This window comes from Microcebus murinus, chromosome 21 (genome assembly GCF_040939455.1).
Source record: "Microcebus murinus isolate Inina chromosome 21, M.murinus_Inina_mat1.0, whole genome shotgun sequence".
Lineage (NCBI taxonomy): Eukaryota > Metazoa > Chordata > Mammalia > Primates > Cheirogaleidae > Microcebus > Microcebus murinus.
This window is the reverse complement of record NC_134124.1, coordinates 19,108,838-19,125,553: the sequence shown is the minus strand read 5'-3', so window position 1 is coordinate 19,125,553 and position 16,716 is coordinate 19,108,838. Positions and strand designations below refer to the sequence as shown.

General features: G+C 43.1%; 1 protein-coding gene across 3 annotated transcripts in view; it reads right to left on the bottom strand.

The window, feature by feature from the left end:
• Nucleotides 1-16,716, bottom strand: part of GRIA1 (glutamate ionotropic receptor AMPA type subunit 1) — a 287,126-nt gene that overhangs the window by 124,449 nt on the left and 145,961 nt on the right. For all 3 annotated transcript variants that reach the window (XM_012752752.2, XM_012752761.2, XM_075996242.1), the window contains exon 5: nt 13,735-13,788. In XM_012752752.2, coding sequence (XP_012608206.1) covers nt 13,735-13,788 — 54 coding nt within the window. The remainder of the gene's footprint in view (nt 1-13,734; nt 13,789-16,716) is intronic.

Here is a 16,716-nt window from a genome sequence, read left to right as displayed (position 1 = left end):
CCAGTAGTCACTGGAAACTGGGGCAGGAACTAGCAGGGGCAGGGCAGGGAAGAGGAGTTGATGTATTTATTGAAGCTTTGTTATGGTCTGTTAAGAGAGTCCTGCTTAATTTGTGATCTCTTGGCCTGGAATTAAAGAACACCGGTGCTGTCAAATGCTCTACTGAGACACAGCTTCAGAAGCATTACTCATAAGAATAACAAAAACGATGGCTAAAATGCCACTTCACATGCATCACATAACTCTATCCAAACAACATTTTAAGAGTTTTGAGTTACTGCCACTTAAAAATGAAAAATTAAATAATCAATCGAGAAGTCGCCCCTAGATTTACTTTAAACATTTCCCAAGCTCTTATCCTGAGCCAGGGATTCTGTTAAACGCTTTATATAGATAATTCCTATTTAATTCCTTCAACAATTCTGAGAGGTAAATGTGCATAGTAGGATGCTTATTTGCATAAATGAGTGAGCGAGTATCCATCCTAATTTTCTTTTGAGGAGTTATGGTTCAGAGACTTTTAGAAACTCCCATGAGATCACACAGCAAGCAAGGATTCAAACTGTGGTCTATCCATAAAATTTGTTTTCTTCACCAATGTGTGAGTTACACTGCCTCTTCAATGGAAAAACAAATAAGTTTAGCTTTAGCATGGTGTATCCAGATTGCCCCAGACAAAGAAGGACAAAGAACCTCAGACTGTGGCTGACACAGTTAATAACAGTTAATAGTCTGGAATAAATGTCTCCGCCTGCCAGAGCAGGGGCTGCCAATACAGCTGTCTGTCTTGGAAAAACATTGTGGGATGGCGCTAGGTCTCTCTTCTTGACACCAACCTCCAAAGGTTGTTTAGATGTTTCCGAAGCTTCTGGTTTATCCGAAGCTTATTAGTGCCCATCTAGCCCACATCTGTACCAGCGAGTAGCAATTTTTTTGTGTAAAGGGCCAGATTGTAAGTATTTTAGGCTTTGCAAACTATATTGTTTCTATCTCAAAGATTCAACTCTGCCATTGTAGCATGAAAGCAGCTGTCGTATGTAGACAAGAGTAAACGAATGAGCACAGCCGTCCCAATAAAAATTATTTGTGCATACTGAAATTTAATCTCATTTCACAGGCTATGAATTACCATTCTTTTGATTGTTTTTTTCCCCAATGATTTTAAAATATAAAAAAATGTTCATTCTTAGCTCATGAGCCATACAAAATCAGATGGTGGTTGCATTTGACCCATAGAGTCAGAGTTTGCTGACTCCTGACCTATTAATACACAGAAACAAAGATTTTAGAGATGGGAGCAGACCCTCCATATTGCACTGATAGGGAAACTGAGGTCCAGAGAGGGGAATAGTAGCTTAAGGTTGTATGGCTGGTTAGTGAACAAGCTGGGATTAGAATCTGTCTTTTCCTCTCCACACCCACCGTGTGCGGCAACATAATGCCGAAAAGCCCTTTGAGTATGATGACTAGTAGTGAAAGTGCTCAATTAAGTAAACTAGTTAATATAGTCACTCCATCTATCATATGTCAATTATAATTTTCAAAGGATTAGAGTGAACAGGCATTTCAAGTAATTACGATATCCTAAAGAGATATTTAACACTATAACTACGTTGGACATGCTTTTATCTTGCTGTGAAGATTTGGAGAATGCTTTAAGGATCTTGAAGAGGCTCTGGGCCATCATTATGGCTATTAATTATCACATGCATTCGGAAACAAAAGAACTGATTATGTGTGCTTACTGGTTACTTAGCTTCTGTGAGGCTCAGTTCTCTGGTCTTGCAAATGCACTTATCATAGCACCTACATCACAGAACTGGCGTAGGCTTAAACGAATTAATACAATTAAGCACTGAGGACTGTGTCTGGCACACAGTAAGTGCTTAATGAATGTTAGCCATTATTATTATCGTCGCATTCACCATCATCATTATCATCGGGCCAAGAGGTTAGGTGTTTTCAGAACTGCTTCCAATCCAGGGACTGGGTTAGGCAAGAAAGCCAGAGAGGACACGAGGCAGGTGTACAGGAACACGGCTTTGGAAGGATGAAAAGCTTTGTCTTCAAAGCTGGATTTCCTTTTCTCTGGGATTCTTTCAAGAGGTCACATACAAGCTGTTCAGCCCTCATCATCCTGCCTGCACCGGCACCGTGCCCATCAGAAGGAAGAAGGAGCATCTCTCACTTCATTACGGGAAAAGGGCAAGGGAGAAGGTTTATTTTCCTGGGACACAGGAAAGAGCACTCCCTCCACCCCACGCCCTGGAGATCTGGAAGAAGTAAGATTAGAGAAAATCAAAGAACCTGTACTTTATATTCTGAGCGGCACAAGCCAAACATGCCAGGTTTCCCCAAATTGTCAGACACAATCTTAAAGATGACAGCTTCACAGAGAGGATGGTTATAGGGAAGTGTAGCGTGAAAAGTCTCGTTACATTAGAAATGCTTGAAAAAAGAGGGAATGATCAGCTTAAAAAATAAGAGGAGAGTAAGAGGGTAAGTGAAAGGTATATTTGCATCTCAGAAGGGCTGTCATGGGGAGGAGGCGGAAGATTTGTTCTCTGAGGCTCTGAAAGGTAGGGCGGAATCGATGCATGGGCAGATGTCATGGCAGGCGGATTTTAGCTAAAACAATAATGACAACAACAACCATAGTGCCTCATATGTATCAAACCTGTACTATGTAGTAGGCACTGTGCTAAGTGCTTTATTTATATTATCTCATTTAATCCTCAAAGCAACCCTGTAAAGCAGGTATTACCATCACCCCCATCTGCAAATGAAAATTAGAAAACTGAGGCTTAAATTAATACAGTAGCTCCTGCTCAATGTAGCGTAGTTAGTAAGAGACAGAAACTGTAGTCCTAGCAACTAACAAGACTCTAGGGCTTGTTTTCTAACCACTGTACATCCTGCCTCCGGACCATGAGTGCAGTTGATCTGATTCATGTATCTTCCATCCTGCCGTGAAGCACTTGGAAAGGCCTGCATCTTTATACTAAGAAGAAATTAGCAGGTTTCCATGAGATCAGGACGTTTGCCTCAGCTCCTTAATGGGTGCTGGTACTTGGAATGTGAACCACGAAGCACTTTATTTCTGTCTCTCATAGGCCTTCTTAACTTTCTCTTTGAGACTGTAATGGTCCTTCCCATCTGCCCTATGAGATCGTGAACTCCTAGAGGGCAGGGACCTTGGCCCCCCATAGTGTCCACGCACAATGCCTGGAGGTGCATGTTTAATCCATGTGGAGGAATGAAGGAACAGAAAATCTTTGCTTACCCTTTTCATGATTTTCTTATAAGCTTCAATCCTGTTACCTTTCAGCCTCAGTTTTTCCTTTGTGGACCAATGAAATTTTTTTTTATTGACTTTTTTTTGTGTGTAGTATTTTGTGAACCAGGTCATAAACAATAAGTGTCAGGAAAAGAGGTTTAGGGACAAGCTCCCATGTTCTGTCCTGCCTTTGAACCCCGAGAGCTGTTTGTCCTTGGGCAATTATCACAACCTCTACAGGCATTAGTGCATCGATCTGCAAAATAAGCGCACCGGCCAGATCCGTGACCTTTCAAGCTATGTTCCTGGTTCCAGGCATTTTAGAAGTTACCATGCTGGGTTAGAAGAAGGCCAGAAAAATGGGGTCCTAGATCCCAACCCCCTCTTGTCCACCAAAGCAGCTCCGCTTTTTATGTGTTTTATATACTAGGGTTCTCCCCCAAGACTCCATTTGAAAATAGAGCTTCAAACTAAAAAGTTTAGAAACTTCTGAGCCAATTGATTTCTCTCTTAAGGGCTCTTCCAGCTTTGATCTACAATTCTGTGATCACACAGGTGTGTGTGCATGAATATGGATATGTGTGAATTTGTGGAATGCTCCTGGGCTGAGGGCTTAATTGTGTCCTCAAATACCCATGTCTCTGCATAAAAGTCTTCACATTTTCCTATTTTAGCCACTTTAACTAACCAACACTTTAAGGTGTCCTCACCCTATATTATCCCTGGTAACACGCAGGCTTATCTGGTCCCCACTAAGTCAATAAGACATTGCAGTTGTGCTTACATCAGTGAAAACACCAGCCATATAGAGGGGAAAAAGCACTGGAGTTGACTTATCCAATTGCATTTGGAACCAGGGAGGCACACTAGGATATCTGCAGACGCACCAACAGGCACAGCCCCTCCCACAGGTGTCCCCTATTGAGAAAGCATTATAGGTGTCAGCCAGTATCTCACAAAGCAATTCTCTCAGTCCTGGGATTTAGGACAAAATGCCAGCATTTTGTGGAGGAAGGTCAGGGACCCACTGAAACTGGGCTGTTGATGGAAGGCTGTAGAGATGCACTACCTGGTCTGGGAATGGATGGTCTTCCAGAAGAGTCCCCACATCTTAACTCTGCCCTAGCTGGATGCAGTCAGGCTGACACCTGGCCAGGGCCCCTTGAGAGCATGAGCCAAAAGTCAATCCAAAGTTTACCCTTTAAAAAGTTCCCTAGTACAGGGTGGGCCCTTATGGCTAGAGCTCCTGATGGACTTGAAACCAACAGCATCTTCCCTTTACATGATCAAAACCTTCCTATCCAGAGAAGTCTGGGAAAGGACTCATGGCTAGGCCATCTCTTGATGAAATGCTAGCTTACATATTCACAGGCCCTCACATGTAGTAGCTTCCCATTGAATGTTTGGTGACAAAATCAATGAAAAGTCCAAACATATGATACATTTGAAACTTCCTAGGAACGGAGAAAGGAATATTCTAGCTAATGATTTATTCATCCATCCACTCATTCATTCATGAGTATTTAACATTGCCAGGCGCATGCTAGACACAGGGATGTAGCAGAGAAGACCACAGGTCTGTCCTTGCTTTCAAGCCTCTTAAGGTTTAGGGAGAAATGCCAATATTACACAAGTGATTATAGAGCAAAGTAGTGGACCGAAACCTGACTGTGGAGCTTACAGAAGGCTTCCCAGTGGAAGCAATGAAGCCTGAAAGAAAAGGACCCTTTGGTTGGGTGAAGAGGGCAGGGAAGAATACTCTAGGCAAAAAATGTGCATGCTTCAAGGTTCAGAGTCAGAGCAATAGACAGTGGTGTGTCACAGCCACTGCCCGTATACATCAGCCTGGATTCAAATCTTAGCTCTCCCACCTTTTAGGTGTGTGACCTTGGGCAGCCTACTCAACTTCTCTGTGCCTCAGTATCCTTTGCTGCAAAGTAAGAATCATTACAGTACTTATCTCATAGCGCTTTGGGGAGTATAAACGGTGTTGCATGTCAAAGTCTTAAAACAGTGGCAGGCACCTTGTAAGTACTCACCTAAAGCCCTGTGTCTCCCTGGCCTCCATTTCCCTCCCATGACATTATCTGTTTTTCTGTCTTAAATAGATGAGTAAGAAAACAAGGACTGAGACCTTCTAGTTACACACCTCCCCAGGCACCTGTCAATATTGGTGCTAAGGGGTCCTTCCTGCCTCTAAGCTGGTGGTAAAGAGTTTGCATGCCGTGCAGAGCAATAGCAGCCACTATCTTGCATACCTGAAATGGTCCACAGGATGTTGACTTAGCATGGCTATCAGCCAAAGTATGCATGGTTTGCAAGATCAAAGGATACAAACGCCCACTGCTTGAGATTAATGGAATGGCCTCTTCCTTAGGATGAAGGAAGCCAATGTGGTTTGTAGATTTTTTTATTTTTACTGTTTGATATCTCTGAACTAACTGCAGAGAGAGTCAGGACAACTAGAACCCTAAATTGCACAGCCAGAAAGTTCCTTTTGATGGATTTACTTATTTTGAAAACGTTGTGCCAGATCTTGAACAAATTGAGATCTTCTGAAAAAAAAATGATTTGCACAAATGATAATGAGTCGGTGGCAGAGTGATGATGAGACCCTCGACCTCTGCTGCACTTGCTGTTCTAAGACTTTACGTACATTAAGTCATGTGGGATACATATTAATATCCCCACTACTTAGAGATGAGGAAACTGAGTTACACAGAGGCAAAGTGACTTGCTCAGGGACACACAGCTAGTAAGTGGCTGAGCCAGAATTCGAACCCAGGCAGTTTAAGGAGGAAAGGAGTTTATTTCTCGGCTTTGCTCAATTATAATGTCAGTCCTAAGAGTTGCAAATGTTTCCTGAATTTGGGTGGTGTGGCCCAGTGGAGAACGAGCCTAGTTCTCTAAAACTACAGAGGTTTGAGTTTGAAGTCTAGTTTTAGCCACATGACCTTCATAAGAGGTCTTTCAACAACTTGAGCTTTATAAAACAGGACTGCAATCTCACCTTTATTGGAGATGCTGAAACTCTCAGGGGCCGCCAGGGCGGACTGTCCTAGAGGCTGGGGCTGAGTGGGGAGAGTGACACTGCCGCCTCCTTGCCTGCTGGGATGCTGGGACCCCGTGGAAGGGAGCATCCTCTGGCACCTGGCACTCGTCTTCCTGTCCACCCACGCCCCTTCCCTTCCAGAGGCTCTCTGCAGTGTCAGCTCTGGTGACCAGAGAGTGCCTGACTCTTACAGAAGAGTGCGGTGACAGCACAGGGAGAGAGGCAAGGCTGTGTGGGAGGGAGAAGAGGGCACTGGAAAGAGCCCCGCCAGCAGAGAGGAGCTCTGAGAGGGGCACGGGGAGGAGGGGGGAGCGCTTCAGAGCCTCCCCTCTGTCTCTCTGTCTCTCTCTTTCTCTCTCTCTCTCTCTCTCTCTCTCTCTCTCTCTCTCTCTCTCTCTCTCTCTCACGCACACATACAGGCATAGAGATACATTGTGAAAGTAAAGAGAAAGACAGCAGTTGGGGAGCTGGGAAGAAACAGCAAAGAAGGAGCAAACGATCACTTCAAATCATTTCTGCTGTTTAGCATCGGGGCGACCTCTAACAGATCGCTTCCCTCCTCCAGGCCTTGGGTGCCCGCTGTGTAAGATGAGGGCTGGGTGAGACGAGCTCATAGGGACCCTTCAGCTCTGACTCCCTTGGATTCTTCAAACCCGGCCGAGGACGCACTCTTCCCATGACTGCTGGCATGTGGCTGCTGCGCCAAGCGCCTTCCCAGACGCCCCGTGGCCCGTGGAGGCCTCCCCATCCGCCGATGGCCACGAGTCCACATTCCAGGTGGCCGTTTGCCGGGCTTGCGTTACTGTCACAAGCCGTGGTTTTTCCATGACATCCTTTTTTTTTTTTTTTTTTTTGAGACAGAGTCTCACTTTGTTGCCCAGGCTAGAGTGAGTGCTGTGGCGTCAGCCTAGCTCACAGCAACCTCAATCTCCTGGGCTCAAGCAATCCTCCTGCCTCAGCCTCCCGAGTAGCTGGGACTACAGGCATGTGCCACCATGCCCGGCTAATTTTTTCTATGTATATTAGTTGGCCAATTAATTTCTTTCTATTTATAGTAGAGACGGGTTCCCGCCCCGCTCTTGCTCAGGCTGGTTTCGAACTCCTGACCTTGAGCAATCTGCCTGCCTCGGCCTCCCAGAGTGCTAGGATTACAGGCATGAGCCACCGCGCCCGGCCCTGACATTCTTTTTAGAACCGTATTTTCATGTCCCAACCTAGCTGAAAGGCAAGGCCACACTGCTTTCGGGACAAAAAAAAAAAAAATAAGCCTTGTGCTTCTTAATGCTTCTCACGTGAGCCCAGCTGCCTGGCGCGTGGACAGGCTTGGTCCGCGTTTGCTGAGAACCACATCCTGTGAGAAGGCACTGGGGGCACAGGAAGGCGTCCAGGCTGGAGGAGCAAACGCCAAAGAGCAAGCAGGGTAGCTGTTCCCACACGTTCACAGGCTGCTCTGCAGAAGGGCAGCAGGCACATTTTGTAGGGATCAGAGGGCAGAGGCAGAAGGGACGAGAGGGCGGCAGGGGCGGGGAGCGGAACACAGAGCAAGACGGTGGGAACTGCCACAGCCCTTTGAAAAGATGAAAGGACTGCCACAGAGGTGCGACTCTCCCCTCACTGGGTATTATTCCAGCCGGAGCCAAATGGAGGTGCTTCTGCTGGGGGCGTTGTAGATGGAAAGTGGGTTAGAAGTCCTCTTCGGCCCGCCTCTGACTACTCATTTGCATATTCATAACCTGATTCATATTCCCGCTATCGCTGCTTCTTTTAGCATAAACACAGGGATTTTGCCTTTAAGTGCATGTGGTGTGTGGGTGCAGACATTATTTTCTGAGAAGCCATTTCACTCATTCATTCATTCATTCGGTGACTTGTTAAAGAACACCTGTTAGACGCAACTCGCTTGGCCAGTCACTGGGGATTCAGCAGTGAACAATCCTTCCTGCGGAGCTTACAGATCAACAGGGAGGAAGGTATTACGTAATAGTGAATTGGTTGTCTAATCTCAATTTTGGCAAGTGAAAAACCTGGGGCTATGGCAGTATATCACAGGTAGATGAGGTTTAGTTGACGAGGGGCTTGAGGGACCTCATAGATAGTATCTTGTCCCTAGACATAAACCTCTTCCTTCTCCACTAATAATGAAGATAATGACGACCATGATTATGATGGTAATTATTAATACTAACATGTGCTGAATGCATATTTGAGGGCATATATTACTGCAAGCATTTTATATATATTATCTCATTTAATTCTCATAACATGCATGAGAAGGTAGATAATATCATCATTTTTTTTTTTTTAGAGATGAGGCAATGAAAAATCTCAGAGAGGGTAGGTCATTGGACTAATGTCACACAGCTAACAAATGTCAAGCCAGAATTCAAACCCAGGTCTGTCTGAGTCAGGAGCCACCTTCCCAACTACTATACCACCTGCTTCACCACAGGCTACAGAAGCTCAAGTGACTCTGGCACAGAGACAATAAGAAGAAAGGCACTGAGGAAAGTGGATGAGCTCAGCCTTGCAGAAGGAGGTGACAGATTTCTCTCCATAGGGGAGCAAGAAGTATAAAAATCAGTTTCTTCTCAGGGCTGACCCAGCAGAGGGGCAGCAGCACAGAGCTGAGGGCTTGGACTAGCTGCCACATGGACCAAAACTTCCACCGCTAACATTCCATGGGAGTCGATCTGCAACCATGTGGCAGACGCGGCTGATTGCCCTGGTTTTCAAGTACCCCAGCAAGCCCTGGGATGACCTGAACTCATCATCTCTCCCTCAAGCTCCATCACACTAGAAATCATAATTGAAAAAAATCCACCAGTGTATAATGGAAGAGATGTCCAATATGAATTTGAGAGCCTGAGTTTGAATTCCAGGTCCATGACTGTCACCCTAGGCAAGACTTAAATTCAAGCCCTCTTGTCCAGGACAGCCCCTCCCTTTCCTGGGCATCCTATCCCGACTGCCCCTGCTCAGACAGCACAGTAGTAGGAACGTGGGAATTGGGATTCCATGGTCCTGAAGGAAACCCAGCTCCATCACTTTGGACACTCTGCGACTTTAGAAAACTCATTTAACCTTTCTGAAGCTCAGTTTCTTCATTTGAAGATAGTATCAACCTTGAGCACTATGGTGAAGGCTTAACTGATATGTATTAAATGTTTATCATAGTGTTAGGAATGTAACAATCATTCAATAAATTGTAGAAGTTGTTGCCATTGTTGTTGTCATTTATTAGAGGCTTAAGGGATTTGAGTTCAGTGGCTCAAGTGTCTTGGCGTCAGGTTAGTCTGATCATCCTATTCTTACACCCACAGCACTTTGCTGTTATTGTTGTTGCTTTTCCAGAAAGCACTAAATGATCCATGCCAGCCAATATCATCCAGCGAATTCAATATTTCTCTAACAGGGGTATGATGGAAGCTGTATATGTTCTCAGGGAACTTCTAGTTCCTTACCAGACTTTTAAAAGATATGCTTTTATTCCAGTGAAATTCTAATTATCAATACTGACAATCTGGTCCTTTGCCCTATGGTTTAGGTACTTACACTTGCAATCACAGCAGTACAAAAGCATTTACTTGTTAGAGCCGTGTTTCCCGCACTGGCTCTGCAGACACATTACAGAGCGTCACAGGTCCTGTCTTGAAAAACACTTGTTTGGTCTAAGGTTTGCTTCTGGTGAGTCACAAAGATAAGAGCTGTAACTCTGGGGGCTGTGGCCGGCAGAGGTCTGCCCTACCCACGGTTGCAAAGCAGGGAGTGAATGCCGTGTCAGTGCTGGGGCACTGGCAGCCAGAGTGGAGGCGTTGGCTTTCCAGTGGGTTCCAGGGCTCAGGTGCAACTATAAGAAATAGTGACATAGCTTCCCAATTTCTGCATGGTTCAGGTTCACGTTATGAACATACCAATGCCATGGAAATGTACATATATATCTAGCCTATTAAATATGTATAAAATGTGAATAGATATGCAAGCATATGTATATGCACATATACATACACACAATATACGAACATGTGCACATGGGGGGATTTAATATCTGATGTAAGAATTCTCCACCTGTGCAGGACACTTGTAACTTTTCAAAGCATGGTGGCATTTGGCAACATATTTGGTTTCCCCAGGGACACTATAAGTGCATAGAGTAGGAACTATTATTCCCAATTGACAGATGAGGAAACTGAGGGCTGGAACATTGCCCAAGAACACAAAGCTAGCTGAGGGTGGTGTCTAGACAAAAAGCAGGGTTTTTTTTTTTTCTCCCTGTCCATATAGGCTCCCCTGTCTGACCTATAATTTTCTTCTTTCCTCTCTTCCAGCAGCCTTCCAAAGGTGGCTATTTGAACCCCCAAAGCATCCCTCCAAAGTGATCTGCTACAAAAATGCTGCTGGCTACTTTTAAGCTCATGCATTCTGATGGGGACGGCAAGAACTGCAAAATAAACGTCTAGCTCCCTCCTTTTGTTAAACCTTTCACAGGCTTCCTTGGCCCCTAACTCTATAATTATACCCTAATCACAAATACTCTGAAGGAGCGGGTCAGTTCCCTGCAGCAGCAGGCTAATTATGTGGCAGAATTTCTAAAAATTATCATCTTATAAATTGCATTATTCCTCTGAAGGGGGAAGAAAACACGCCACATACTCGACTATGTTTCAAACTGAATTAATTAGTAATTTGAAGCCTAATTATCAACTAATCTATTGGAACATGCAAATCTTTTGTATTTGGATGGTATATGCAATTTGCATCCTATTAGCTGGCAGTTGTAAAGATTTGAGAGCTCATTAGGTGAGAAGAAGAAGAATGCAGATCAGAAGGACACAGAACCCAAGGGGCTGGCTTGGTGATGCTGTGGCTGAAGGGTCACTGGGCAACAAATTGAGGCTGGCGGTGCAATTACCTGGGGTCTTTCAGTGGCTCTAAGGACACCGATGTGTAATTTCTACCTTACCCCCGAAAGGCAATTATGCATGTCCCCACCCTTGCTCTGTGTGCTCTCAAGCAGCAGACAGTGCACACCAGAGATGCCCTGGAGTAGTAGGAAAGGCATTGGACGCTGCCTACTACCCTTGGTGATATGAGCTTAGTTCCAGTGCTGACTCGCTGTGTGATCTTGGCCAAGTCACACACCCTGTTGCTGGTTGTTTCTCTATAAGCAAATGAGAGTTAGATGGAGTTGACTTCCAAAGTCCCTTGTAGCACTAAGAATCTGGGATTTAAGGGATGTCAAGGGCTTTCCTCATTCCAAAGTAAGCAATTCCATCTTTGCAAAAGGTCTTTTGAGGGTAGGACCCTTGCTTCCCCAAAAGACTCAGGATAGCCATCACTCATTTAAAATGTGAATACCTCTGAGAAACGTACTGTATTTACCCATTAACAGCTGGGTCTAAATTAACATATCTCATTAAGCCCTTTTCATTTCCAGTCCCAATTCTGAAATATTGGGACAGCTAGGGCAAGGACGCTTCCAAGACGAAAGAAGTCTAAGATGGATCTGTTGAGGGCTGGTGAGAAGGCCAGAAAGAGGGACAGAATTTAAGGATGAAGGAGGACACTCTGGTCACATATTTAGATCTACGCACCCTGGGCCTTAGTTTTACTAATAACTTTCACTCCAGAAATCAGTAGAAAATATCAATCTTTTGTTCAATTATAAGTAATATTGTTCACAGAAATAACACAAAATAACACGGCTAAAACTGAACATGGTTATATGTTCGGTAAGCACAGGTAAAACTGAAAATTTGTTATAGACAAAAAGCTAAAAATCACATATTAATGAAAAAACGGAAAAATGCAAAGATAAGCCAGAATAATAAACAAATTTTGCAGAAAATGCTACCATTAAGAAAAACTGACAATCATTCAAATTGTCACATGGAATTTTTTTTTTTTAATTAAAATTTGATGGAAGATCCAGCCACTTTGAAAAACAATTTTAGAATTCCTCAAAATGTTAAAACATAGAATTTATATATAATCCAGCCTTTCCATGTGGAGGTATATATTCAAGAGAAAAATAATTATACATGAATGTTCATTGCACTATTATTCATAATAGCTAAAAAGTAGAAACAACCCAAATGTCCATTACCTGATGAATGGATAAACAATGTGTAGTATACCCATAAAATGAAATATTATTTGGCAAAAAAAAAAGGAATGAAGTACTGACACATGCAACAACATGGATGAACCTTGAGAACATTTTGGTAAGTGAAAAAAACAGTCACATCGGATCACATATTGTATGATTCCATGAATATGAAATGTCCCAAGAAGGCAAATACATAGAGATAGAAAGAATATTAGTGGTTTCCTAGGGCTAGGAGAACTTGAAGGTTGATGGGGAGTGATTACTATTTGGTATGGGGTTTCTTTTTGGGGTGATGAAGCATTTTAAACTAAGATTACAGTAATGGTAGACACCCTTGCAGCTCTGACTTGGGTGAGGCAAAGGCAATATATGTAACCTAAACATTTGTATCCCTGTAATGTGCTGAATTAAAAAAAAGAGTGCAGTAATGGTTTCATAACTCTGTGAATATACTAAAAACCATTTAATTGTACGCTTTAAATTACATCGCAATAAAACCTTTAAAAATGGAACTAAATACAAAATAAAATTACATTTGGCTTTGGAAAAAATAGCTGGAAGAATTAAAATCTACGATAAAAAAGGTAGATGTGCAAAACTTGACCTAGAAAAAATAGACTTGATGGAAATAATGGTCACAAAGGAAAACTAATAATGGCACATGCTACTGGGTAAAATTTAATATGTACAAAAATGATTTGACGAATCAAGTCTTTGTAATATGAAAAATAATTGTGCTCAATAAAATGAACTACAGGACATTAAAATGAAAACACATGTTTTTTTTTAAAGACAGGCTTATCTAGGCCATGTATAAAAGTGAATAAAAATTAAATTGATATAGTATTGTTCATGCTGGAAAATTGTTTCTGGTTAAAAATTTGTCAATACTAATATAATTATGATTTAAGTGCTTGTATTTATGAATAGTAAAAGTGTCATTGGGGTCAAAAGAAAGGGCCCCAAACAGTGGGATCAAGACATCTTGTATCCATTCAAAGATGTGGTGATTTTGTCCTTATTCCCAAGGAGCAGAGCCGATTAAAGCTGGAATCATGATGACCGATCATGAAGCCCCGTCCACCAGTGTGTTCTCTTTCAAGGAAAGTCAGAGGCTCACAAACAGATGAGCAGGATGTGAAGGGGAAAAGGTCAATTTAGTATTGCCAAGGCTCGCCATTGCAACTCTGAACAGCCCCTTCCATCCAGTCAGTTCACACCAGCCAGGGAACACAGAAGCAAGCTAGGGCCCCAAACCTGGAAAGACCCCGAGCTGGGAGCCTGCAGTGCTCTACTCACCAGATTTGCAAGGATGTAGTGGTAGCCGATGCCATTCTTCTCCAGCTTTATAATCTACAAAACACAATGGGGGGGGGGGACTCATCAGTGATACTACCAGTTAAAGCGACAACAACAACAGTAACAATTGCAACTGACACTAATTGAGTGCCTACAATATGCTCTGCCCTCTCCTAAGTGCTCAAACTACAGTATCGCAACCATCCAATGACAGTGATACCATTAATGTCCTTATTTCACAATACAGATGAGGAATAGGCATAGAGTGGTTAAATAACTTCTGTAAGGTTATCCAGCTATTAAGTAGCAGATGCACAATCTGAAATCACTTTTGTTTGATTCTAGGAGTAGAGTGGTGTTATCATAACCCCAAGAACCCACCTGTTCACTACACTCTTTCTTCCATAAAGCCTTCCTCATATATGGAGATTCTTCCCTAGGTGGAAATCTTACATTGCATGGATTCCCCTGGCACTGTCATGGCAATATCTGCTCCTTGGATGGACAGATTGTGGATGGGTGGATGGATGGTAAGATGGGTAGGTGGAAGACCCTACCCAAGTTCTTGACCTTCAACCCCTTGCATGAGCTATATGCAAATGTTGTTCAGTCTTTTCATAAATTTTGTGCCTTCCTCCCTAAGCTGATTGGATACTCAAGACATTATGTATCACTTAGCTGGGAAGCTCGGAGGGAGGGTCAGGATCATCTGGTCTAATCCCTCACTATACAGATGCGAAGTTCAGTCCCTAAGAGGGAAAATGATTTACCCAGATCCCATAGTATTCTCCTGGCAGTATCAGGATAGAGACCTGACTCTTGGGAACCTCTCTATATGATGCATGACTACGGTTAATCGCTAAGAGCTGAGGTCCCCAAATACCCTTCTGTCCTGAATTCAGACTGTCTCTAATCATCATAGGCAGGAAAAAAGAAAAAAAACTGTGAAAAGAATTGCCCAGAAGTTTGCTTAGGCAGCCAGACACACCACCTAATAAGGAGCAGTTAAAACTACAGACCTTGGCTCTAAACCTAGCTCAGCCTGCAAATTAACCTGATCTATTTCCCTATTTTTTTTAATCAGCAAATTGGGGTTAGTATACCCTGCTTGGTGCCTCTCCCCCTGCACAGTTGCAAGAGACATAAAACATATGAGAAGTACTTGGGCTTCTTCGCTAACTGAATAAATTTTCAAGGTTATTAAAATCCACATTCAGACATCTACTTAATTGGATGTATGTGCACAGTGGCTCACATTTTTTTCTTTATATGGGGAATAATTAAATGCAAGCACATACAATGAAGGCTCTGAAAAAGAGGTTAGATTGTGAAATTCCAGACCGTGGAGCTCAAATGTTATGGGGAAGATAGTTTTATTAATAATTCTTCATTACTTTTTCATCTTCTTGTCAAACGGTTTGCTGCCCTTTCAGCAATGAGATACCTTTATCAAAAACCTATTCAGCCTCTAATAAACACAAAGCAGCAAATAAACGATATTTCAAAACCCACCACATTCAGGCAATGGAGAAGAACAGTCCCTGCAAGATGGGAGTACAGATGGAAACACAGGAAACAGCTGATCCCTGATGACTTTTGACTGGTAAAAATTAGAAATTTCACATGGGCCAAACTAGTACCAACCTTCCCATCCATCTACTCACCCACCTATGCCCTGACCTATCTTACCTCCTTAACTACCTTCCTTTCACAAGCATTCATTAAGTGCTTGCTGTGTACAAAGCACTGCTGGCAATGCGGGAAAGTGAAACAAGCATAGAGCTTGCCCTCGCCCTCGGGGAGGTTACACCCGTATTGTGAAGAGGTTCGCAATAAACAGATACATGCACAAGGGGCTGCGAACCAGAAAGGTGTTGTAGATGCAACATACAATTTCACAGGGGGTCTGTCACCTCCTGACCCCATTACTCCACAGCTCATTCCCACTGCATTCATTGCCTTTAATCACAATATTAGTCTCTGCATGGTCTCTTCCATTCTCTCTGATTATTCGTATCCTTTATGGCCGAGCCCTAATCTCAACCCCTCTGTAAAACCTTCTGTGATTAATTAATCTATTTAACAAATATTTATTGAGCATAGACTATATACTGAGCACTATGCTATGTGCTGGGGACACAACTATGACAAAGTGAGGCAAGGTCCCGGTGCCCTCACTGAGCGGAGCTGACATTTTAGTAGGGAGCCAGATGGTAAATACATAAATAGATAAATTAACAAGATTTCAGCAGGTGAGAAGCACCATGAAGACAATAACATAGCGCAAGGTGATGGATGGCCTTGAGAGGTCCCGGTGTACTCCCACTTCTAACTCATTCCACACCTAATGACAGTATTATATAATTTGGTGTCATCTATTGATAAAGTGTTATATTCTAATCACCCTGTTCCATGCTCACAAAACTTCACTGACTCCCCATTGTTTACAGAATAAATCCCACACTCTTCAGAATGGTTTCCAAGGATATTCAGGATGGTGTGTTTATCTCCTTGCCATCATCTCCCTTGGATACTCAGCATCCTCCACTCGGCCTGCTAAGACTTATTATGAACCTCAGCCCTCCCGGGCTCTCTGGGCCTCCCAACGTGCCCTTCCTTCCAGCTTAAAGTTTCTTATCCAGCCAAATAGCTACTAGTAGAAACCCAGATTCATCTCACATTCAGGATCTTTCTTAGAGTCCTCATTGATTTTTTTATTCTTTCAATTCACTAAAAGAAAATTTATTGAACACTTATTAGGTGCCAAGCACTGTTCAAGGCACTATGGGATAGTGCAGAGTAGGAAACAAAACAAAACTCTCTGGCTTCATAGAGATTAGATTCTAATTGGGTGGCTGGAGACAGAGACAGGCAATTAATTCCCTATTTGGAATTTGCTGTCACTGTCTCCTTCCTCAGGTTGGGTAAAACATTTTTTATTAGACTGAAAAGGTCCCAGATACTGGGTGTAAGTCCAGGATG